This window comes from Haplochromis burtoni, unplaced genomic scaffold (assembly GCF_018398535.1).
Source record: "Haplochromis burtoni strain Fernald_Lab_line unplaced genomic scaffold, NCSU_Asbu1 Contig_244, whole genome shotgun sequence".
Classification (NCBI taxonomy): Eukaryota; Metazoa; Chordata; class Actinopteri; order Cichliformes; family Cichlidae; genus Haplochromis; species Haplochromis burtoni.
The window spans coordinates 239,456-263,776 of record NW_024582605.1 but is presented as its reverse complement, the minus strand read 5'-3'; the positions used below and the strand labels follow the sequence as shown (position 1 = coordinate 263,776).

At 41.2% G+C, this 24,321-nt stretch overlaps 4 protein-coding genes across 5 annotated transcripts in view; all 4 read left to right on the top strand.

The window, feature by feature from the left end:
- Positions 1-700: 700 nt before the first annotated feature.
- hspb7 (heat shock protein family, member 7 (cardiovascular)) lies at positions 701-3,951 on the top strand (the record flags this gene model as incomplete). Its single annotated transcript, XM_005938151.3, is given in 3 exon segments — positions 701-881; positions 3,156-3,280; positions 3,393-3,951. Coding segments are annotated over 3 exon segments (471 nt in total). The 3' UTR covers positions 3,573-3,951.
- An 837-nt stretch (positions 3,952-4,788) lies between these two features.
- Positions 4,789-13,732, top strand: zbtb17 (zinc finger and BTB domain containing 17). Its single transcript, XM_005938152.3, has 15 exons — positions 4,789-4,986; positions 6,397-6,619; positions 6,711-6,890; positions 7,335-7,667; positions 7,955-8,044; positions 8,566-8,849; positions 9,050-9,192; positions 9,284-9,584; positions 10,173-10,260; positions 10,789-10,905; positions 11,011-11,131; positions 11,488-11,618; positions 11,777-12,040; positions 12,140-12,229; positions 12,562-13,732. The coding sequence occupies exons 2-15, from the start codon at positions 6,415-6,417 to the stop codon at positions 12,978-12,980; spliced, it is 2,766 nt and encodes a 921-aa protein (XP_005938214.1). The 5' UTR covers positions 4,789-4,986; positions 6,397-6,414; the 3' UTR covers positions 12,981-13,732.
- Positions 13,733-14,025: 293 nt separating this feature from the next.
- Positions 14,026-18,468, top strand: ddost (dolichyl-diphosphooligosaccharide--protein glycosyltransferase subunit (non-catalytic)). The gene is made up of 11 exons (XM_005938154.3): positions 14,026-14,302; positions 14,943-15,053; positions 15,141-15,227; positions 15,325-15,428; positions 15,508-15,602; positions 15,779-15,872; positions 16,560-16,708; positions 16,979-17,126; positions 17,218-17,338; positions 17,494-17,600; positions 17,826-18,468. The coding sequence occupies exons 1-11, from the start codon at positions 14,068-14,070 to the stop codon at positions 17,973-17,975; spliced, it is 1,401 nt and encodes a 466-aa protein (XP_005938216.1). The 5' UTR covers positions 14,026-14,067; the 3' UTR covers positions 17,976-18,468.
- A 510-nt stretch (positions 18,469-18,978) lies between these two features.
- Positions 18,979-24,321, top strand: part of plekhm2 (pleckstrin homology domain containing, family M (with RUN domain) member 2) — a 28,119-nt gene continuing 22,776 nt past the window's right edge. The window contains exons 1-7 of one of the 2 annotated variants that reach the window (XM_005938155.2): positions 18,979-19,573; positions 21,268-21,374; positions 22,230-22,339; positions 22,428-22,527; positions 22,666-22,753; positions 22,848-23,022; positions 23,772-23,831. In XM_005938155.2, coding sequence (XP_005938217.1) covers positions 19,514-19,573; positions 21,268-21,374; positions 22,230-22,339; positions 22,428-22,527; positions 22,666-22,753; positions 22,848-23,022; positions 23,772-23,831 — 700 coding nt within the window. In that variant the 5' untranslated portion in view covers positions 18,979-19,513. The remainder of the gene's footprint in view (positions 19,574-21,267; positions 21,375-22,229; positions 22,340-22,427; positions 22,528-22,665; positions 22,754-22,847; positions 23,023-23,771; positions 23,832-24,321) is intronic. The other variant, XM_005938156.2, reaches the window with a different exon arrangement.

Below are 24,321 nucleotides of genomic sequence, written 5' to 3'. Positions count from 1 at the left end.
TCAGTCGAGAACGGGCCCTTGTGAGAGCACAAACATCTCTATAGTGAGATGAAACCATGCCGCGCTACTCCATACGCTGGCATTAAACGGCAGAAACGCGTGCGGATCTAATTTTAGGTCAAAAGACGTGGCCCTGAATATTATGAAAGCAGAAGAAATAGACAGATGGGAGTGATGGAGAGCAGGGGGAATTAAAGCGAGGGTCGGAAAGCTATTTCAGGGATGACGTGTGATGGAGTGACAACTGTTGCCCCCCTCCCCTTTATCCCTTGTCAGCCCCTGCTCTTTTTCTGCCTCTCTCTATCAAATCCCACTCTGCCTCCCTCTCTTAACCTTAGGCCCTTCAGTGCCCAGAACTTTTCCAACCACAGACCCATCTCTCCATCAGCTCTCTGAGTCTTATGATAAATTTAGAACAGTGTTCCCAATGAGCTGTGGCCTGTGTGACACGTGCCACCTCCCAACCACTGCATGGGACCGTATAGTATATAAGGGCCGTGGGTAAAGGGCTGCAAGAGATTTGGGGGAAAAGGTTGATACTGCCTTACACAAACCAGGAAAAAAGAATAAATTGACAGACAGAAAAAGAAAGACAGTAAAGGTAGATAGAAGACCTGTGTGTGCAACTATAGCCGCAAGAAGAATCAACTCTCTCCGCCTCCCTCTTCTCTCCTTTTCACTCCTCCTCTGCCTTACCCAGCACTTACAGCCATCCATGAGTGTAACCAACTCCTCTGCCTATCGATCGGAGCGTAGTTTCCACCAGACTTCATCCTCAACTACGTCCTCTGGTAACCCATACATGGAGAAGAGCCGGGGACTATTTGCTGAGGACTTTGGCTCGTTCATGAGGCCTGGGAGCGACTCCTTGGGTTTTTCCAGTAAGTTGGAAGCAAATTTAAGGTCTCTGGCATTCGTTTTGTAAACAAAAGAGGTAAAAAATTAATAGTAAAAGAGAGCAGAAGGAACAGCTTTGACGGCAAAGATGATTTATGCCCGCTTGAAGGCGATTTGTGTACAGTAGTGTGTTTTTGTTCAAGGAGTGATACTGATAACATATCTTCAGAGGAAGACTATGGTGTGGCTGATCTGTGTGTGGACAGATGTTTCTTTAAGGGAAACTGTAGCCAAGGTGCTGAAAGAATAAACAGAACGGACTCCATTTTTGGACATTTAATTATTATTCTTTTTTTTTTAAAAAGATTTATTAGGAATTTACATATGTGTTTAAAATGGAGGGTTGAGGAGATTTTTTTCTTCGCACAACCTGGTTCATCTACAGGCTCAGTATCTCAGTGTCCACATTGTGTGAAGTGCTCCGTATCACTTTGCTGCTGGTCCACGCAGACGCGTGTATGTGTGAAATCTGATCTTTAAATGGTCCATGTGCTCCTATGTGTCAGGGGCAGAGCAGCATTGTTTTGGAGCCATGGTTGGTGCTGTAATAGGTGCAGCAGATAAGATGTGAGGTGGGCGCTGCTGAGAAGAAAGCAACGCAATCACACACACACATGCAAGCACACACAGAGTACGTGCAATCCTGGGAATGCTGGACTAACTGCCAACAGTGTGACATCACACACTGAGTATCTGGGATGACGCCTGCATGAGAAATGACCAGATGGTTGCCCAGTGACCAGTGCGCACACACACACACCACAGTGAGGTGAGGTCACATAATTAAGCTAATCTATACGTGAAGTCAGAGCTAATATCACTCACACACACTCGTTTCCAGTCTGCTGCCGTGTGTGTGAGGTCATGCACCACGCAGGCTTTCAGTGAGCTCAGACTCCACAGGGACAGAGAATAAATCACACTTTTTTCCTGGACCGACTCACCTATCAGTCCTAGGATATTTAACCGGGACTACAGCTGTGCCTCTTGACAGTTCTTAAAGTCACACCGGGCACGGATTGAATGATTACGTCATGTGGAAGATTCACAGGAGTGACAAAGCCACAAACCATATGTCGGCTGTCGGTTTTCTTGCCTCCAAACTGCTCTCAGAAAACTTTAGTCAGCTGGAAACAAAAAAAAAAGCAAAAATCAACTTCTGGTTAACTCATCACGCTGCTTATTGAACATCCGAGGAGAGAAAGTCATTAACTCAGCAGCTAAAAAGTCAGATATGTTCTCCAAAGAGGTGGTGCAGACCCAAACAGAGCAAAAATGGAAGTGAATATAGAATATGGATGAATGTGGACAGATTAATGATCTGTTTCTTCATGTCTGCTGACTGCCCATAATGTGAGCCAAATTTCAAAACACAGTTAATTTTTACCCCAATTTTTACACCTCGTCAACTAATCACCATTATTACTCATCATATTTTTTGAGCTTGTATATGAATATGAACAACAAGAGCTTAAAAAAAAGGTTTTGGAATTACAAAAGAAACATACAACAAGGGAAGTGTAACTGATTTCAATTCGACTCCTCAAAGCACTTCACACAACACCCATCATTCACAAAAGCACTTTCTGTCTAACAGACAACTTGAGGTTTTAGTATGTTGCCCAAGGGTACTTCAGCATGCAGAGGCCAAGAGTTGGACCACAAACCTACAGCCAACCCAAGCTTATAACACTTGGCATTCCTAATCAGTCTCCCATCCAAGTACTAACCAGGCCCAACCCTGCTTAGCTTTCAAGTTCAGAAGAGGGCATGCTCAGTTTGGTAAGCATGCAGCACAGATGCTAGCTCAGATTCATTTAACCATGGAAAACAGATGATCCTCTGAACTGTAATAATTAAGGTGCTTATGCATCTTTTGTCTCTACTCAATCCATTAAATCGACAATAAAATCCATGTTTGCCCAGAATGTGTGGAATAGAAGGTGTGTCATGCTGTTGAAGCAAAAGCAGAGATTCTGATGTCTAAAAATGGATTTTGGTGAATACACACAACTGCAGATCCCTCACTCAAATGAGTGTGTGTAGCCCATCCCTAATGAAGCACCACCTGCAGGTACTCCAGTGATGAACAGCACACGGTTCTCAGACTGGTGGGTTTATTCACACAGGAAGTATTGAAGATGAAAATCTGTGAACGTTAACTGTGTGAGATATATGTACTTTGCACAGTTAATTGTAGCTTCCCGATTCATCATTTGTGCTCTAACATCCTTTCATCGTCTTGGCCGTGGGTTTAGGTGGAGCTGGAAATATCAAGACTCTTGACGATTCGTACCAGTTCACAGTTGACGTGCGAGATTTCTCCCCTGAAGACATCATCGTCACCACATCCAACAACCAGATAGAAGTCCGTGCGGAAAAGGTGGGTGGGAGGTGTTGAAACAAAAGGGGTTAATGTGAGCCAAATAAACCCTAACCAAGCATCCATCTCCACAATACATCGCATGAATCTCTAAAGCTTTCTGTTTTGGCAGTTGGCCCAGGACGGTTCAGTGATGAACACTTTCACCCACAAGTGCCAGCTACCCGAGGACGTGGATCCCACCTCAGTGACATCATCATTGGGCACCGAGGGGACCCTCACGGTCCGGGCACGGCGAAATCCAGCCAAGCATGAGCTCGTACAGACCTTCCGCACCGAGATCAAAATCTAGAGATGGTCCGATCCGTCACTTCCTGTGATTTCATACCATTTCCTGTGCTTCTTATCCTCACTGTCATCATTCAGTTTTACTTCAAACACTCAGAGAGCTGACACTGTGCTCTGTGTGACACAATGCCACTCTGTTGCTGCTCATTTATGTGTGTGAGTTAGCTCATCCCGCACATACACAACGGGACATACACATTAATTTAAGGAGACACAAGGGCTTGGAGCACCATTTTGCACAAAGATGTAGACACACAACCCATCAGTTAACTTCTCCCCTACCCCTCCCAGTGTTATTCTAAAACTTACCAGTCACTTCTAAAGATGATAAGTTATTGTATAATATTATTTGTGTGAATAAAATGATACTGCTTTGACAATAAGCCATCCTGCTCTGTAGAATGCTTTTTATGAACTTCTGATTTTACAAATTATTGACAGGAAATACGAGTTGGCAGTTTAAGAGATTTATTTGTTTATTTATTCGTATTGTTTCAGTTTTGACAGAACTGGAGAAATTTTCTGTGGAGACTTATCACCATCCTTGGTATGACTTGCCTTAAACCACTGTTTTGTTAACCATCCTTGGAATAAAAATCTGCGTAAACCTTGAGCACCACAAGGCAAACTACCCTTGAAATCAATATGAAACGGATTTCGCATTCAGTAGGTGCACAGAGGTGTATACACAAAGGTGCTTCTATTCAGTCTTTTGTGCGTGGGAGCATTATGAACCATCCTGTCCTCCTTTCAGGAGAATAGGGTTTCAAAGGAGGTATTCTCCAATATAATTTGGAAGTCATTGTTGTTTATAATTTCCTCCACTGTACGTGAGCTATGCAGTGGCTTTTTCCTTAGAAACATACAGGAGCATTACTTTTATCCTTGTATTAATATACTTTTTGTATCGCAGAAAATTAATTTCTCCTTGTTCCTTCAGTTTTCCGATGATTTAAGACAAGGACCTCTTCTGATTGTGTAAAATAAAGCCTAAAGATATAGCTCATTTTAGCACGCAGGGATTCAGTTTGAAATTTGTGATTATTAAGTTAGACTTAGAGCGTTTATTTACACACTACACGTGCCTGTAATGACAAACTATTCTATTACAAATCCATTTTAGCTCCACTGTGTTATGAAGGTATCAGCTTTGCACATTATGTAACTTGGGTGTATCGCGACACCGCGTGGCCTCTGTCGGCAAAACATTGGTTCCCACTGCGCGTGCTCCAGCGATACATCCGGCCGGTCCCTATCAATCGATCAGAGAGAGGAAGATGGCGTTGGATGGAGTGAGCGGGGTATGATCGATCACCGAAAAACTCGATTGGGTTCGTTTTTCCCAACTGAGCCAAAAACTCCGTAAGACCGCTTGGACCAGCAGTTTCAAGCCCGAGTGAAGACGAGATAACAAGGAGGTAAATCGGAAGTTGGTTTCTGTTAAAATGGCGCTTCTTAAAAAACCGAAAAGAACAGGCTAGCTGTGGAAACAACAAGAGGGGAGGCCGGACTCGCAGCTCCGCCATCTTGTTCCCTCACCACACGCATGTAGGCATGCTAAATTAATCCCTGATAACAAAGCTGCAAGGATTGAGGAATTGCAATCGATATATTGCACCGTCAAACCACGCTGTCAAATCTTGTGGAGAAACTGACGTTCAAGTTAAAAAAAAAAAAAAAGAGAGAGAATTAAAAATAGCTGCACAGCCAGCGGGACACGAGATTACGCTTCATCCTTGCGTTACTGTCGTATCTCGCGGTTTAGTTGGCCTTTAGCGTCTTTCGCGTTGCATTTCGGATTTAAGCTAGCAGTAATTTTGAGTGGTTGATTTTCAAAACGCCGTTTTTGTCCTTAAAAACACACACACGCAACATGTTTGTGAAGTTTGGTTCATAGGTTGCGTCCCATGGGACAATTGTGAGTCTGGAGGAGATGTCATTATCTAACATAACAACTGAAACAAAGTACTTAGACATTACAAGTGGCAGCGTTGCTATAATTATTATAGTTTTATTACTGTTATTATTAATAATAATTTAGTTTAGTTTTTATTGGTTTCAGTTTTCATTTTGCTATTGGTTATTACTTATGCCAAATGCCAGAGCCAAAATTTGACCCCATCAACCAGTTTGTGCCAAAATTCTAACAGATTAACACATACCATATTTATTTGTTTCCTCTGTTATTTTCCAAATTCCAAAAATAGTTTTAGTTAGTTTACCCTTTTTCATGGTCTAGGTTTTATTTTTATTTATCTAACTAGAATATTTTCCAAAGCTAGTTTTAGCTTTTGTTTAGTTTTAGTTAACTATGATAGCCGTGGTTATAGTCCAAAGGAAGACACAAATTAGTGTGAGGAATACAATTGCTGTTATTAAAACTGCTTGTGAAACAACACATACACAGTTAAGAAACTGATTTAGCTTGTTGGACTCTGTGCTGATACATTGTAAAAGGGGTAATTGTGAAATTAAAATGAACACAACTTTCCATTTTTAAATAAGGATAATAAATAATGTAATAGTGTAATGTGACATATAGTCTAGACACAGAATTTATACTTCATTATAGCTCATTATATCTTATTTCTGTTGACTTATATTAATTTGTAATGTATAGGTTTAGTTTTAAGGCTGATACATCTATTTTTCTGAAAGCAATCATCCCCTAATATTGACTGACCGCAGTCAGTCAATAATAAAACTACTATGCTGTCGGAGGATGCATAATTATATCAGAGGTGAACAATGCAGACACAGATTTAACCTGACCATCACAGCCTTTTCAAGCTTCCTCGTGCTCCACATTTCATCCGTTTTATCCACAGAGCTTGTCCTTCAGGACGATGGAGTTCCCGTGGCACAGTGGGAAAGTTCTGGAGCAACTTAACCGGCAGCGCAAGCAGGGCCTGCTGTGTGACTGCACCTTTGTCGTGGACGGTGTGGACTTCAAGGCCCACAAGGCTGTGCTGGCTGCCTGCAGCGTGTACTTCCGCACCCTCTTTCTGGACCAGAAGGATGTGGTACATCTGGACATTAGCAATGCAGCAGGTCGGTCCCCGTCAGGTTATGTGCTCTACCCTATCTCTGCCTCGTCTCTGCTGTCTAACTGGATGTGTTGTTTTGATGAATGTCGTTTCAGGCTTGGGTCAGGTCCTGGATTTTATGTACACTGCAAAGCTGACTTTAAATCTGCAGAATGTAGAAGACGTGCTGTCAGTAGCTCACTTTTTACAGATGCAAGAAATCGTGAATGCGTGTTCTGCGTACCAGTCGTTGTCAAATCCAGCCCCGTCCGTCATAACACTGGATTTTGCTGTCGGTGAGTCAGGTCCTCGGTGAATACTCATGTCTGTACCCTTTTTTTTCTTTATTTCAGATAAATTGTCATTGCCCTCAGCTAATCTGTCCATGCCTTGATTCTTCAAATGAATCATCAGGTTGCTTTGTATTAAATTTGTCAACCAATTTTACCGTCACTTTTCATAGCATGGTGACAAACGTGTATTTCTGCTGTGTCCATGTTTGGCAGTAGTCCTAACAGATGCTGCTCTACATTAAAAAAGATAAATGAAAAGTAATTAATACATATTTACCCGATTGTTGTTTTGTTGAGCTCATAACATGGTTCTTTATCTGTTCTTATTGGCATTCAGTTTGTTGAAAATGGAACACAGTCGTCATTGATTCTGCATTCTAATGTGTGAAATGTTGCTCCTGATAATTTCGATTTGATTTGATTTTAATTCTGTCTTTAACACACCAGATGAAAAAACAGGTGAAGGAGAGCAGAAAGAGGAAACTGACAGTCAGCTGTCAGATTTGGCATCACAAGCCGAGGAGTGCCCTCGTAGCATTCCCACAGAGGATAAAGAGACCATTCAAAGTCAGGACATTTTAGAGGAAGAGCTTTCTGCCAAAACACAGAAGCCTGTTTCTCAGCCGAAACCCACTAGAACCCACACAAGCCGCGGACGACCCCCAAAAACGTCCCACCTTCTGACTCAAAAGAAGACGTCTGTCAAGAACAAGGAAGAAAGTGGTGCATTAGACGCACCCGCCTTCCAGGACGACACCGCTGATGCCGACTACATACTGAGTAAATACATATTCATAGAAAGTCTTTTCAGTTATTTAATTATGATGTATGCTAGCATGTTTAAAGTTTGAAAGGATCCACATGATGCTAGTAGCTTTTTATTTGATGGCATTTGATATCTTGATATATTATTTTATCCATTATTAATGTTTTTAAGAAACGATAGGTTATATAAATAAATACATACATGTTTAAAATCAAGAGTTAAATTCAATGGAAAGAACACAAATGATTGTGATGGCTTAACAAAGAAGTGTTTTCGTTTTTTATTTTATTGTTTTTATTAGAATCACCGTTAAAATCTGCTGGCAGTTCGCCTTATATGAGCTCCCGCGGGAGGAGAATCAGAAAACCACCTCGACGAAACTTCCCACCTGGTGAGCGCTCTGTCCTGAAGGAACTTATGCAATGCCCCTTTCGTTTAAGCTTCCCACTGGACAAACTCTGTGCAGAGGCAGGAAAAGCGAAGTCATTTAAAACCACCTCTAGATTCAGGTTGATTAGTGCTCGAATGAGTGTTGTTTTCCGCATTTTCACATTCCGTTTAAAATGCCAGAAATGTGATAAAAACATGTATATTTCTTCAGCACCTTTCAAACACGCAGTCATTTCACATTAATCGAATAGGATTTAGAGCATTTGCTTCGTATTAGAATAAACACATTTCTTTAAAGGTTGCAGCAAATCTGCTTCTTGTATTTGTTTCATTGCTGATGGTGCTAGTTGTTGCCCCAGTTGTAGCTGGTATGTCTGGAAGACGCAGTGGGGAACATTAACGCAAGAGTGACCTCTGTCTGATGAAGCCAGCAATCCCATATCTCAAAAAGTCATTGCTATTTCCCGTCAAAGCTGTAGACAGTTTGTCATTTTCAGAGCTTTTCTGCTCTTGTTCTCCCAGACAATGACTCAGAGGATGAAGCCCCATCACAGGCAAAAACTGATAATAAGGTGGCAGAGCCAGCAGGGGTGGCTGAAGGGCAAGAAGAACACTCTTTGGAGACCAGCGATGTGGAGGCTGATGATAATGATGATAACGAGGATGGAGAGGAGGATGACGAGATAAGTCAGCAAATGGAAGGAGACAGCCCAAGCAGCGAGAGAGACGGAAGACAAGCTCAGTCAGCGTGCATGAGCAGCCGATCTGAATCAAAGCCTTACAGCTCCGTGACACACAAATGTGAGGTGAGGGATTTGTGGGACGGCCTAAGTTGCGCTGTGCCTGCTTTTCCTGCTCTGGTCTGCAGGCTCTGAAGATATAAATGTCAATGCTGGGAGCTTTCATGAAAAGCTGGGCATCATAGATGCTTTTATGCAAATGTTGGTCACATTTGCATGCATATCTTTGCATTAAAAGGCTTCACGATATATTTTCCTCTTTTTAGGACTGCGGGAAGAAATTCACCCACACGGGCAATTTCAAGAGGCACATGCGTATTCACACTGGAGAGAAGCCCTTCAGCTGCCGGGACTGCAACAAGGCTTTCTCTGACCCCGCAGCTTGTAAAGCCCATGAGAAAACACACAGGTGGATGGCTTTTCCTTTTCATATTCATTTAGTGTATCTTTGCATACTTCTGCAGAGGGCTTAATTAAAGTGAGCTGTCGTTGACTCCTAGCCCTCTGAAGCCGTACTGCTGCTCTACTTGCGGAAAGAGCTACCGTCAGATCAGTCTGCTCAACCTGCATCGCAAACGTCACACAGGGGAAGCGCGGTACAGCTGTGAAGTTTGTGGCAAGCTTTTCACCACTTCGGGCAATCTGAAGCGCCACCAGCTGGTGCACAGCGGCGAGAAGCCATACCACTGCGACTACTGCGAGAAGGCTTTCTCTGACCCCACGGCCAAGATGCGACATCTAGAGACGCACGACACAGAGAAGGGCAACAAGTGTCCACACTGCGACAAACGCTTCAACCAGGTACCCTTGGAAAGGTTTGGCTTTTCTGTGGACAAATATAAACACGATGAATGAATAACATGATTCCAGGCAACACTATTTTTAATTGAAAAATCTTAGCTGGATAGTAATATTCACTGTTTGTATATGTATATATATATAACTCTGCCTCAAACCCCTTGGGAATGACATGTGTGTGTTCCTCAAACTAGGGTCCTCTTCCTGAGGCCCGTGAGTCTTATGAGTCTGGACAGAAGCCTCTGATGATGTGCCTGAAATGTGCTGGTACCACTCTTACAGTTTGGGGGTTACCACTTAGACCACTTTGGACTTTACCTTCCACACCCGCTTTTGCAGCTGGATGTGGGTGAGGGAAGGGAGATAGGAGAAAAACAACACGACTCTCTTTAGAACAACAGGTCAGGGTACAAATCCTCTGCATGGCATGGATACAGTAAGGTTCCCCAGGCTAGATCCCTAGTGCTATCCAAACCTGCGCCAGAGAGACTTAACTAAAGTCATACTGGCTTGGCTGTCACCCTGGTTGAGCGCGCATATACTTAAGTGTCATTTAAGGAACATTTTTGTTGTTTTGTGTTTCCTCGTTAGGTTGGGAATCTAAAAGCTCATTTAAAAATCCACATCACAGACGGGCCTCTCAAGTGCAAAGAATGTGGCAAGCAGTTTACCACTTCAGGTAAAAAAGAAGTAATAACAATGTTGCTTTTTTTTCTCCCTGCATTTTTATTGTCACAGTGAATAAAACGCTCTCTGTTTCTTCATGAATACAAATTCTACCTGTCATATTGATCTTGAGAGAAATTAAGGACCAAAAAAATATCAAAACATACACCATTGATTTGTTATTTTATTTATTTATTTATTTTTGTACTTACTAACAGAAACCTACTTTGCTCCTTTCCGTTAGTAGGTAGTGTTAGTCAGTGTTATTCAGTTTGAAAATGGTTTGGGATATACAAAAAACCCATTAAACTGCATGCAAGTACAACAAATGTTATATTTAGAGATTCAGTAATAATTATAATATCACTAATAATATTAAAATAATGATAAATACTATTAAAATAAAGTGCGATATCCAATAGTTAGACCATACATGAACAAAATTATTTAATTGCTTTTAGTTGGTGTGTTACTATGTAGAATTGTTTTTCTTCTTTGAGCCATTTGGTCTAATCTGTGTGTACTAATACCTGCTTTTTAGGGAATCTGAAGAGGCACCTGCGGGTTCACAGCGGGGAGAAACCGTACGTCTGCGGGCACTGCCAGAGAGCTTTCAGTGATCCCGGAGCTCTGCAGCGGCATGAGCGCATCCATACAGGTACTCTGGGGATTCTGGGGAACTTATTTTCATTCTTCCATCTGAATCCCTGTGTGAATATTATCTACTTCCCACGATAGTGAAACAGTTATTTATATGTTGCAGGAGAGAAGCCCTGTGTCTGTATTATCTGTGGTAAAGCTTTCACTCAGGCCAGCTCCCTCATCGCTCATGTCCGCCAGCACACGGGAGAGAAGCCCTACGTCTGCGATCGCTGTGGTAAAAGGTCAGCACGGCACAGTGCTGCAATGATAGGCTCAGGTTTCAAACTCACTTGTAGCTGAGGTATAGAAACTGGCATTATTTAACAGGGATGTTTGAGAGGGGAATATTAAGTGTAGTTTAGAGGTTTTGACCTGTGTAGGCGGTAATGAGAATTGAAGATAATATAGATTTGTGGTCATTCTCAAAGGTCAAGTAACAGTGACCTGTTATAGTTCATTCAAATGATAGTGAGAGTACTGAGATTGACCAAATTAGAGATTAAAATACTGTTTAAAAGATTATTTTCTTATGAACAAAATGAATAAATGTGTCAGTAAAGTAGATGAGAGGAAATATCATATATATGTTTTTGTGCAGGTTTGTGCAGTCTAGTCAACTGGCCAATCACATTCGCCATCACGACAACGTCCGCCCGCACAAGTGTCAGATGTGCAACAAGGCATTTGTTAATGTGGGAGACCTGTCGAAGCACATCATCATTCACACAGGTGAAGAACAAATTTGTTACAAGGCTTTTTTTTTTTTGGGAGAGTGAGGGTTCACCTGTTGAGCAGTTAAGTCTGTTTCCCACCACATCTGTATCCATCCAGCAGAACTCTGATCTTTCACCATCAATTGACTACTTGTCTTTGTTTTGTTGTCTCAGGAGAGAAGCCGTTCCTGTGCGATAAATGTGGTCGGGGGTTCAATCGCGTGGACAATCTGCGCTCTCACGTCAAGACTGTGCACCAAGGCAAGGCCGGCATGAAGCGGCTGGTGGTGTCAGAGGGAAGCTCAGACGAGTTGGGTGATGGAGGAGCGGGGCCATGCACCTCTGACAGCGAGATCAACATCGTCACCGTCACCACGGAGGACATCGTCACACTGGCGACAGAGGCCCTGGCGGCCAGTTCTGTAGCTCAGCTGACAGGTGAGACTACATCTTCAAGGCTAGAATCTAATCAACAACACAGATGTTTGTAGATGGCTGTGAGGCACAGACGGTGACAATGTTTGTGTCTGTTAACAGTAGTTCCAGTGGCTGCTTCGGTTTCTGCAGATGAGACCGAAGCTCTGAAAGCTGAAATCACCAAAGCCGTGGAGAAAGTGCAAGAAGCAGGTAAGACCTGGCATTATAAAAACATGTAATGTTATGAATGACAACAGAATATCAGACATGGTTTGGGGGAGTAGCAGTATGGAGTCCATTTATTGACCCTGAAAACAATAATCAGTAAAAGAAGCTGAATATGTACTTATGAGTATGTGAGACAGATTTTGAAGTACACAGCTACTTGCATAACCATCTAAATGGTCTCAATGAGAAGTATTATTACAGTACTGTAAACAGTACCGTAAACTTCATCAGAAGCCAGTTCCTTTTTCTTACACAGAACAGGACACAGATTGAAAAATGGTTCGTTTGTTCATGAAACCTTCTTCTTTTCTCAGATCCCAACACGCAGATTTTGTACGCTTGCGATTCGTGTGGCGATAAATTCTTGGATGCCAGCTCCTTAGCTCAGCACGTACGCATCCACACAGCTCAAGCCCTGGTCATGTTTCAGGCAGATTCCGACTTCTACCAGTACACCGCAGCCACCACTGCCGAGGGGGATTCCACTGCAACATGGCAACCCACACCTGAACAGGTCATCCACGAAGGAGAGCTAATCTTCCGTGCTCAGGTTGGAGAGGGAGAAACAGAGGACGGGATGATTGGAGAGGCGCAAGAACAAGAAGAATCAGAACAGGAAGTTCAGGAGAAGGTGGAGGATGGACAGGTGGAGACCGCCACTGAGATCAAAACATATGAAAAAGATGTAGAGGAGGACAAGGAGCAGGAGATGGAGTGTGAGAGGCAGTCGTAGTGGGGCAGATTTGTTTAAAGTGTGTGTCATTTTGCTTGTAAATGAAATGAGATTTATACTGTATAAGGAGAAGTAAGAAATGAAGTGTGTTTATGAGTTTTGTTAAATATGAACTGGATTCATAACAGACACTGTTCCTGAAAAAAAATTCTTTCCAGATTTGTGATCAGTAATCATGTCCTGTTTTCAGCAAACAAGGTGAGATCTAGTAGTTTTTGTAAACGTTGAGAGGCGGTTATGCTACTTTGTGTAGTTTATTTTTAGACTTCAGTGTAGGACTGTGCTTCGTCCATTATATAAAACATTTTAAAGTCTGTCTTACCCAGTATAACTTAAAGAAAAGAATTCTATGTGATATTTTTCCCATTTTTATGATGAAATAATAATATAATCATTTTTCTTTAAACATCCAAAATATTTTTCTTGTACTTAAAGTATTTTCATGCAGAGAATGTTATTCAAAGGCTATCTACATGAACATATATGAGTACTAAACTAAAGTAAAGGACACTTGATGCCTTTTTACAGAAGCAAGGTGTTGTAAATCTTGTGTTTGGATAATATTTGTATATTTGTCATGTTACCTCTGAAAAGATTAGACTTGTGTACAGTGACGACAAACTGACAAATGTCACAAGACATTTTTCTGTCACTATTGATTTTTGTGTCATTAATTTGTCTGCAGAATGGATAAAACCCCTAATACTACTTTTACTGGAAGATGCCATCAGCTCAATAAAGAATTGCCACTGCTTGTGTTGTGCTCTTGTTTTTACTAAAAATAAATAAAAAGAATAACAAAGGCTTATGTGCCTTGCTTATTATTTAAAAACAGAAATAACTTAAATGACAGCTGAAAGGCATAATCCTTTAAGTCGTTAAACGCCGTTTTTGTTGTAAATATTCAGTAAAAATGTGCATATTTATATTTCAATGCCTGGACTTACCTGTTTGCCAGGCTTACAATGAAGCTCTCACGCTATTGGTTGACTGGCAGTCAGAGCGACGCGTTCCGCTCTGTGATTGGCTGCCTCTTAGGGTCAGAGTTTAGTCAACTGCTAACGCTGACGTCGACTTCTGCAGCAAAATGGCGGCGCTGACAGCAGTCATGCAGACGAACCGGTCCGGTTCTTTATCATCGTCCAAAAAACGAACCGGAACGGTGTTAATGAGGCGGTTCAAGCTTTTGGACCATAGCGTCCTTTTATTGCTGTCGTTAGCCTCCGTGCTGCATTGTGCTTTGGCTGACGGTAAGACGTTGGTGCTGCTGGACAACCTTAACATCAAAGACACCCATTCAATCTTCTTCCGCAGTCTGGCAGGTCAGTATGATAATACTATTTTTTTTTGCAGCTTTACTTACTCTGCTATGCAGTCGTATATATGCCTCGTTTACCGGGCATCAGCAAGTTTTTGGCAGCTAACAAAAAGCCGCTGCTAGACCAGAAATTGATGCACGATAGCAAGAATGCTAACATTAGCTTAGCTGTAATGTGTTCGCGGTCCTAACGTAATTTGAGCCTCTTACAACTCAGTGTAATATAATTATATAGATGAAGATGTGCTCGATGCTGTTGTTGTTAAAATTATTTAAATAATACTATGCATTTCCGTGCATATTTGCATTTCCGCTCCTCTGCTCTTCTGGTTTGCTGGTAGGTACAGTAGTGGGAGAAATCCACTTTCCTGATTAGGCAACAGTCTTCAAAAGAGGAGTTCATACAGTTTGGGTTATTACTGTTTTAAGAAGACATGTAAAACAAAACGCTTTGCCTGAAGATACAACTTTTTATAATACTCGGGGATATTGCATGCTTTTGTTAGAGATAACATCAGTGCTTGCACACCTTTGCTGTATCCTGTTGTAGTAAACATGTCCTAATTTTCAAAAACAACTGTGTTAAAACTTTAGCCTTAGTACACCATTTTTACTGTTAATTATAATGCATCTGTCTTCTTCAGACCGTGGATTTGACCTCACCTTCAAGACCGCTGATGATCCCTCCCTGTCGCTGATCAAATATGGCCAGTTCCTGTATGACCACTTAATTATCTTCTCACCATCAGTTGAAGGTGAGTTTCGCAGCGTTAAAACAAAAAATAAATAAATTGTGGCAGGTGATTTCTTCCTGAAGGTAAACACTTTTTTGTCATCCGCAGACTTTGGTGGAAATATAAATGTGGAGACTATTACATCCTTCATTGACGGTGGGGGCAATGTCCTGGTTGCTGCAAGTTCAGACATCGGTCAGTTGATTTATAACAGTGTTTGTTCCAGTCGTATATTATTTGAAATGTTTAAGTATGATCATTCAAGTATTTTTGTTTTGTTCTTGTTTCACAGGCGACCCTCTGAGGGAGCTGGGCAGTGAGTGTGGCATTGAGTTTGACGAGGAAAAGACTGCCGTCATTGATCATCACAACTATGATGTGTCTGATCCTGGAGAGGTAAATGGCTTGGCCTTTACACAGCTGCCATTTTATGTTTTGTTATGTTGTTGTAATTTGTGATCTTTTGTAACTCCAGCATACCCTGATTGTCGCTGACCCAGAGAACCTGCTGAAAGCTCCCACTATTGTCGGCAAACCCACCAAGAAACCTGTTTTATTCAAGGGTGTCGGGTAAGCACAGTGATTTTCACGCTGATGTGTAATAAATGATAAATTCATCCTTTTAGCTGGAGCAGAGACTTGTGTCAGAAGATGTAACAGATAGTGTTGTTAGATTTTTAGTCATTGTAAAAGATTAACTCCCATGCTCAGTGGAAAATATATTGAATGTGGCTCACTTCTTCCAGCATGGTGGCAGACCCAGACAACCCTCTTGTCCTGGACATCCTTACTGGGTCCTCCACCTCCTACTCCTTTTTCCCTGACAGACCCATCTCACAGGTAATACTGTTGACATGTCATGATAATGTCAGGTAATGAATTATGATTTATTCAGGACAAACTGTCCCAGGCATGATAAGTAGCCCTTTAAAATTAAAATTGTGTAGTAATGCTTTTGGAAGAAAAAGACAAGATTATTGTGCACTACCTCATTTTCTCCGCAATGTATAACGTGGTCAAAGTTTCAGAACAAAGAGTGGAGCTAAAACTGCTTTGTTCAGGCAGAATGAACCACAGGGCAGCACCAAGCCCAGTATGAGATGATTAAGGATTATTTTCAACTATTTTTAACGCAAAATTACGCTGGTAGAGTCCAATAATAAACAAGTTGAGTTGAGATCCTTGTATAACTATTATTAGCCTGAATGGATATTCAGTTCACTTCAATTTGATTTTATTTATAGAGAGAATCAAATCACAACAACAGTCACCTCAAGGCATTTTATATTGTATTGTGAAGAGGAAAGCTCCAACAGTCAGATGACCTGCTATGAGCAAACACTTGATAGTGAGAAGAAAAACTTCTCGGTATCACCCCTTTTAACAGGACCAAACCTCATGCACAACCACGCTCAGGGAGCGGCAGCTATTGGCCATGACCGTTTGGGGACAGGAGGTACTAAGTTAATTTTACTTTTTTAATGTTGTTGTTGTTTTGTGTGTTTTTTTTTTTTTTTAATGCTGTAGTACCCCCACGCTGTTGGCAAGAACACCCTGCTGATCGCTGGGCTCCAGGCTCGAAACAATGCCAGAGTGGTGTTTAGTGGCTCCTTGGACTTCTTCAGCGATGCCTTCTTCAACTCTGCTGTGCAGAAAGCCACACCAGGTTCACAGAGGTACTCCTGTCAGTGATGGCGTGGCTTGTTTTTCTGCCATGTGAATGTTACAAGTTCAAACACATTTACTGCAGATTTCTGCAAGTTTAGATGCTTAGAATGTGTTCCACTGAGTTTGCAGTTTAGTGCGTTTGACCTCCTAAAGCTAATCTGTAGGTGGAAAACAGCCTTAAAATGTAAGATTGTAATAACTAGTCACTGATATTAGATTTGGTTACAATATAGTTGGTTACAGATGTCAGTGTTCCCTGTCCTTGTGGGCTTTTTCAGGCACGAGCGGACAGGGAACATGGAGCTGGCCGAGGCTCTGTCTCGCTGGGTGTTCAAGGAGGCTGGAGTCCTCAGAGTGGGAGCTGTTACCCATCATCGCGTGGGGGAGACCGACGCCCCAACAGCATACACCATCACCGACCTCGTGGTGGGTCTTGTTGTCTGTTTGTTATCATCACCGTGAAGATATTTGTTTTTAATGCAGTGTCGCTCAATCACTGTAAACCCTTTTCATGCAGGAATACAGCATTGTCATTGAGATGTTGTCCGAGGGCCGTTGGATCCCATTCGACGGAGATGATATCCAGCTTGAGTTTGTGAGGATCGATCCCTTCGTCCGGACTTATCTCAAGAAAAATGGTATGGTATTGTATTATAGAATATATTTACATTCATTTATGTCTTGTTTACAACCTACATGTATTGTATTTATAATGTTTGGCAGGATTGACTTCATATTCTCATCATATTTACAAACTGCATTTATGATAAATGTTCCATTGTTGTTCAACTAGGAGGTAAATACAGTGTCCAGTTCAAGCTGCCTGATGTGTATGGAGTCTTCCAGTTCAAAGTGGACTATAACCGACTAGGATATACACATCTCTACTCCTCCACTCAGGCAAGTTCATCAGAAGTTCCCTCCTAAAGACTGAGTCATGTTGAGTTTATTTACTATAAGATAAATGTATAGAAATGGTAAATATGGAAAGTATTGCTCAATTAATCATCCTGGTTACTACCTCTGTTCTTTTATCAATCATTTGTTGTAATAGTAACATAGTAACCTATTAGTTGATGTGCTGTATGGCTTGCTAACTAATCCAGTTGTGTGTCTCCACCGTAGGTATCGGTGCGTCCTCTGCAGCACACCCAGTATGAGCGCTTCATCCCCTCAGCCTACCCATACTATGCCAGTGTCTTCTCCATGATGGCTGGACTCTTTGTCTTCAGCGTAGTTTTCCTCCACATGAAAGAGAAGGAGAAGTCTGACTAATACAGAATGCCAGTGGGGAAGAGAAAATAAGACTGGAAGTGAACTTGTGGTGTGAAGAGTGGAAATGAATGTCGTGATGGCTTGAGTCTTCATGCAGGGACTTGGACTATTTCTGTTCTGTTATTGGGGAACTCACTTTGTCGGGGTCTGAGGGCCAAAAGAGGCCCTGACTGTAATGCGGTGGTTGTGGGAGGTTTTTTTAACACTTTGGAATCACTCAGTGGCCCTTGTCTGTTCAGAAGTCAGTCAGCGTTTGTTTAAAGTTGCTTTACAATTGATTAAATATTTCAAGTCAAACATTTGCTTAGAAATGGGGAAGAAATTTACAATAAAATTTGACCTGCATTGTTTTATTTTTCAGCCAGAAAAGTTTATTGTGGTAACTACATGCACTGATTATGGCAACAACTCATTTGTTTTTGTTTTTTGATAAGATTAATGTGTTTCCAAATAAGTTGGAGTCATCTTAATAAAATATTGACATTCCACTCAATAGAAATGCCTGTTGTCTCTGTAACTTAACACGCAATAACGGTGTTCATTGAAATGTTACGAGTGGTTTGGTCCACTGAATGTGGAGCTGCTATGATTTGTGCTTAAGGCAAAATAAATGTTTAATGACACTCATTTTAATGTGCAGATACTTAACAAGAAGCGAAATGTGGGGAAAAGTAAAAATGAACAACTATCAAAACTCTAGATATTAAACAAACCTTAATCTTGATATGTGCACATTTTTAAAAAAGAGCCAGGGTGCTTTAGCATTTACCAAGATGAACAAGGTCTGAAGAAGAGCTGGAAACGCTGGGGAAAAAAAAGTTTATGACCAAGTTAAAACAATGGAGTCTTGTGCCGAATTCATCACTTCATTCAGATTAATTCAATCACACACTAATTTACATTGATATTGGGTTTTGGCACAATTCTGAGCATAAAATCTTTAAATTTGCGAAAATTTAAGGTCCTTCAGTCTGCGATTAACAAACCGGATGACGTCATTGACGTAACTCACTGACTGCGTGAGTTCAGTTGTCACTCAGAAGACGATAGCATGAAAGTAACCTTAGCATGCGTTACATTGATTAATTGACTACGGAAATAAGCACAAAGAGGTGACTTAAAGTAGGCGTAGTTCACAAGTGGCAGTCAAAGTAATAAAACGCAGAGTGTGAGAAAAATCAGTTCTACTAACAGTAAAATGTGGGTTAACTTTAAAACTTGTTAGCTATCGCAAGCCCCTAGAAAAAAAAAGTCGAGTGGCTAAAGCTAATGCACAGCCATAGGGTAACTGCACTAGGTTAACCGGGCTGTTCAGTGACTGAGGTTACACCGCTTCGCTGTTTTTTTGGCGTTAGCATTATAGTCCCGAGCTAGTGTCGGTCGCTAACACTGACATTAGTCCTATATTGCTAGTTTGGAAACCAGTTGTGTTGGTGGGCAGGATAATGTTAGCAAGCTACTGCAGGCGGCGTTAGCTTTAGCAAAACAAGTGCTTTGAGTCAGCTGACTGCCTGCTGAAAGCTGCCAACAGACCAGTGATGGATCAACTGAAAGTAAAGGATCGTATATTGGAAAATATCTCATTTTCTGTTAAGAAGGTAAGCGCTGCTGGGGTCGGTTACCGCTAAAATACTGCCAGACATTTTCGCGTTAAGATTTTTCACACGTTTGAATCACTATAGCTAACATTAGGTCATCTTTTGTCTGCTAAAGAGGGCAACTTTCAAGTCAGGAGGACACAGGAGGGCCTTGCCCCTACTGATAAAGAGAAAATAGCGCAGTAGATGTTTCATATAATGTTTTATGGCTCCAGCTCTCAGTTAAGTAGAAGTTTGTGTCTTTTTTGGCTATGGTAACAAAAGTGACACCAAGCCCCTGTGTTTGTTTACTGCGGCATCTGTTATAAACATACCTGCAACCATAAATCCGACACATTTGTAGCAAAAGAGGTCAGTGGATCTTTGCTCTTGATTTTAAATGTAAGTAATGGGCCATTTTGGAAGTCATGTGCAGATCTGCTAGGTGTTGTGGGACATTTCCTATAACCTGACAGAGAGCATTGCACCGTCTTCCTTCTTCTCTCCCAGTTAGCTTTTGCATTCGTTTTCAAAAACCACGTTTTTCTATTTAATGATTTATTTTTTGTCATTTTATTTATTGTTTTATATCGTTTTATATTATTACAGTTATTTATATATTTAATCTTCTTCCCCTTGACATTTTCATTTATCTGTGTTGTATTTTCCAGTCCAAATCACCAGCCCCATAATCGGGTGTTTGAATTAGAAAAATTCCATATTTGTTTATTCCATCAAGCAAATATTTGTGTTTCACCAGGTTTTACCCTGTAATTCACCATGTTCATATGTTTTATTGGACTGACACCTAAAGGACTGTAACAGTGCTTGTAAGCAGATATTCCTCAAGCTTGTGGGCAAATGTACAGTGTTTACCTCTGACAAACATTAGTCATGTGAATAAAGTCACAGGAAATAAATGATCGTTTTTTTCTTGAGTTGCAATCCTCAAACCCCAAAGCGCACACAGTTTGTTCATGCTTTGGTATTTTAATACATTATATTAGGTTCAGGATTAAGTTCAAGGGGCTTTGCAGGTCAGTCCAGGACAATGAAACAGTGTTGCCTGTCACTATTTGGTCCTCGGTGCCAGCACATGCGATTTGAAGTGAAATAGTCACTACAAGGATAGAAGTGGCACCGCTCATCACTAATCACATTGAAGACCAATCACGTGAACAATGTATGAACTAAAGCCTGTTTAGTACCTCCTGTCCCTATTATAGGTAACAAGAAATACATGCATATCCTATAGCTAGCTGAAGTCTCCAGCCCAGAGTCAAAGATATTTTATGAAATCTGTGCTGCAGCCAACTTACCTTGACTGTCAATGTAAATCATGAAAGGCGAACTTTCTTGGCAAGTCCTTGACTTGGCTTAAATTCCTTGGTTAACTGTGTGTTGTATTGTATGATTAATTTTCTTGAGACCTTGTCCTAAATGTTATTCATGCAGTGTTGATGGCATCCATAAATATACTTTAACTTCATCATCAATTATATTGCTTTAGTTTCACACAACATCATCTTTGATTTCAAACAGATAGTTTGAAATCAAAGATGCTGTTGTGTGAAACTAAAGCAATACAAATAACAGTGAATGACCAGTTTTACAAATTCAGTCATGGGAAGAGGTCCTTTACGTGGTTATTGGTGGCTATTTTATTTGTCTAGAGTGAATGAACAACAAAACAAACCAACGATGTCTCTTCACAGCTGCAGAGTTACTTTGCTGCCTGCGAGGATGAAACTCCAGCTATTCGGAATCACGACCGGGTACTGCAACGGCTCTGTGAACACCTTGACCACGCTCTGCTATATGGGTAAGCTGGTCACTAGAAGCAGATTGCACACACTGTACATAAAAGCTACCATGACACCATGATTTGCAAAATTCCCATCAAGCTGAGCATTTTACTTGTTGCCATTTGAGTCCTTTCAAGCTACATGTCAGTGTGTAGACACCCCAAAAGGTTGATTTTGTTCATCTTTTCGTAGCGTTTTCAGTGAGAGAAACGTTTCGTCACTCATCCAAATGACTTTTTCAGTCTCAGCTGACTGTAGGTTTCCCCAACCTTATAAACAGAACATTTGTACAGTAACTGAGACCAGCCCAATGAATGAACAATGAGCTGTGAGGTCAGTGTCTTGATCATTAATATGCAAATTGTCACAACCGTTGATAAACAACCACCGATCAAAGCCCATTGATCATTGATCAAAGGCCATGAGTGTGGAGACAGCTTGTTCGATTTGTCAACAACAAGATGGTCCTGCCCTAAAGCATAGCCTTGTACAAAATAAACATCATGTTCTGTTTCCATAAGACCTGAACCTAGAAACTGAGACCATAAACTCTTCCAGAAAATGTTTACTGAGGCCATGAATCAATGGACGAACAGTCCACTTTTGCTATGCGCTCTGACTTTTTGCAGCTGTGCGAGACTCCCCCTGCTGATGAGGGAGAATGCTGTTTAAAATCTCTTCTGCACTGCTTCAGTTTTCAGATCCAGATGTTGAATAGATCTTTTGTATAAAGTCTATGGATTGAAAGAGCAAACATTTGTATCAGTTGTATTTTTTCTGTGTTTTTCTGCAAGAATTATGTCCATCCATGATATCCGTTACAACTTGTGGATGCTTTTGGTTTCAGTTTACATATACACTTTTCACTGCAGGCTGCAAGACATTTCTTCAGGCTACTGGGTGCTGGTCCTTCACTTCACTAGAAGAGAGGCTGTGCGGCAGATAGATGAGCTTCAGCACATAGCAACCAACCTTGGTCGAAGTGAGGCATCTCTCTTAGACCAGCACACACACATGTGGAGTACTTGGAGAGTAAATTATTACTGAACTATTATGTTTGTTGTTTGTAGGTCGTGCATGGCTATACCTGGCACTGAGCGAGAGCTCTTTAGAGAGCTATCTTCGGCTCTTTCAGGAGAACCAAGCACTGCTGCATAAGTATTATTTCAAGTAAGTCATCTAGTCGTTTGATCCCGATGGCTTAAAGGAAATGAAATGTTGCTAATCAGTTATATTGAAACTGAAACATTGTCTTTTGTGAACACGTCTCACAAATTTTTGTTGATTAAAAAAATTCTTCACGGGTAGGAACGCACTGGTCTGCAGTCATGACCACCTCACACTCTTTCTCACACTGGTGTCCGGCCTGGAGTTCATTCGCTTCGATCTGGAGCTGGTTAGCATATACTTGACTACCATATCAATACAAACTAAATTTCTTAAATGACTGCAGCATAACTATATGTTTTTGTTGGGTCTTGGTGGTTCAGGATGTGCCCTATCTAGATGTGGCCCCCTACATGCCAGAATACTACAAACCACAGAACCTGCTGGACTTTGAGGAAAGACTGCCCAGCTCAGACAGCCTGTCTCTGCACTCCTTCACCTCCCTCACCTCCACCAACCTGGAGTGGGATGATAGTGCCATAGCTCCTTCTAGTGAAGGTAAGGTGTACTTAATGTGCTAATCCGTAGCTAATTTTTATTTCCTGCTTTTCTTACTTTTCTTCAGATTTGATTATGTGTGTTTTAGAGTAGAGAAACAGACTAACTGGTTTTGCAATCTTTGCAACTTTACACGCTATTAATTCTTTAATAGCCCTTAAAGTCAAGATTGAGTAGTCAGTTTATTTTATTTATTGAATTTTTTTTAATAGCCAATAGAAATATGTAGTGTTAGTTTTAAGTGTTGCTGTGTCTGCAGTGTGTGGAATTAGCTCTCATGTCATTATATTCTGCTCTTCTGCTGAGAGGACATGCAGGCATGGCAGGCTGTATTTTGGGGTTTATGATGTAATCAGGGTTCACATCAGTGCAATCACACACTCATGTGCTTTTGCTCATACTGTGATGTCAGGCTAATGGCATGTCAAAGCAGAAGTTAGTTTGACCTTGGCCTTTTATTACTCACAGATATCAAAGTGCATTTTATCAGCTGACTTGGCGTGCAGATGCCATTTGTCATTGAATATTGTCATCAGGGTGATTGCAGCACTAAGCATTTCCCATTCACACCCCACAAAGCACCAAGCCAGTTCTCCTTTTTTTAGTCTAGTTTTCCGCATTGATTCTGTTATTTTGTGTTCCACATATCATGTTGTTTTACTGTTTCTGTGACATTGACTAAGTCTCCTCTCACCTGTCTCCACTCCACCTCTCTCTAATGTTGAATGTTATTCCCTCCTTTTTTTTAGATTATGATTTTGGTGACATCTTCCCCGTGTTGCAGTCATTGCCAAGTGCAGACTGGGAAGGTGGGACATTGGTCAACCCTCCCTCTCCTGCCCTACCATGCCTCCTTCCTTCCTTTCCTTCCTACTGTCTGGCATGTTTGTGCTTAAAGCATGCTGGATACTCTACCAGTTAAAACTGCTAGCTGGTGTAAAATATTGTATCTCAAGACACAAAAATACACTTGATTAATGGGAAATGGGTAAGAGTGGTTGAGTTTTATGTAGGTGATTTCAGTTGAATTGTAGGCAAATTTCAATCTGAAGTTTTGTGACACATGACTGACTTTTTATGAATGAATGTGATGTACATTTACTCCCATAGCTGGGAATTTAAAATTGCATTGTGTACGTAAATTTAAAAGCACAGTGCTTTCTTCCATAATTACTAGGGGTGCAACAATACACAAAATTCACGGTTCGGTTCGATACTTTGGTGTCACGGTTCGATATTTTTTCGATACAAAAAAAATGTTCATGCCTTTTTAATTTGTCATTTATTAAATTTTCACGG

Bases quoted from the DNA above. Each gene is read 5' to 3' on its own strand.
- ddost (XM_005938154.3), top strand. From the start codon at position 14,068: ATGGCGGCGCTGACAGCAGTCATGCAGACGAACCGGTCCGGTTCTTTA. The intron at 14,303-14,942 runs GTCAGTATGATA...TGTCTTCTTCAG, and splicing joins CTTCTTCCGCAGTCTGGCAG to ACCGTGGATTTGACCTCACC. The intron at 17,127-17,217 runs GTGGGTCTTGTT...CTTTTCATGCAG, and splicing joins ACACCATCACCGACCTCGTG to GAATACAGCATTGTCATTGA.
- zbtb17 (XM_005938152.3), top strand. From the start codon at position 6,415: ATGGAGTTCCCGTGGCACAGTGGGAAAGTTCTGGAGCAACTTAACCGG. The intron at 10,906-11,010 runs GTACTCTGGGGA...TATATGTTGCAG, and splicing joins GCATGAGCGCATCCATACAG to GAGAGAAGCCCTGTGTCTGT. The intron at 11,619-11,776 runs GTGAAGAACAAA...TTGTTGTCTCAG, and splicing joins GCACATCATCATTCACACAG to GAGAGAAGCCGTTCCTGTGC.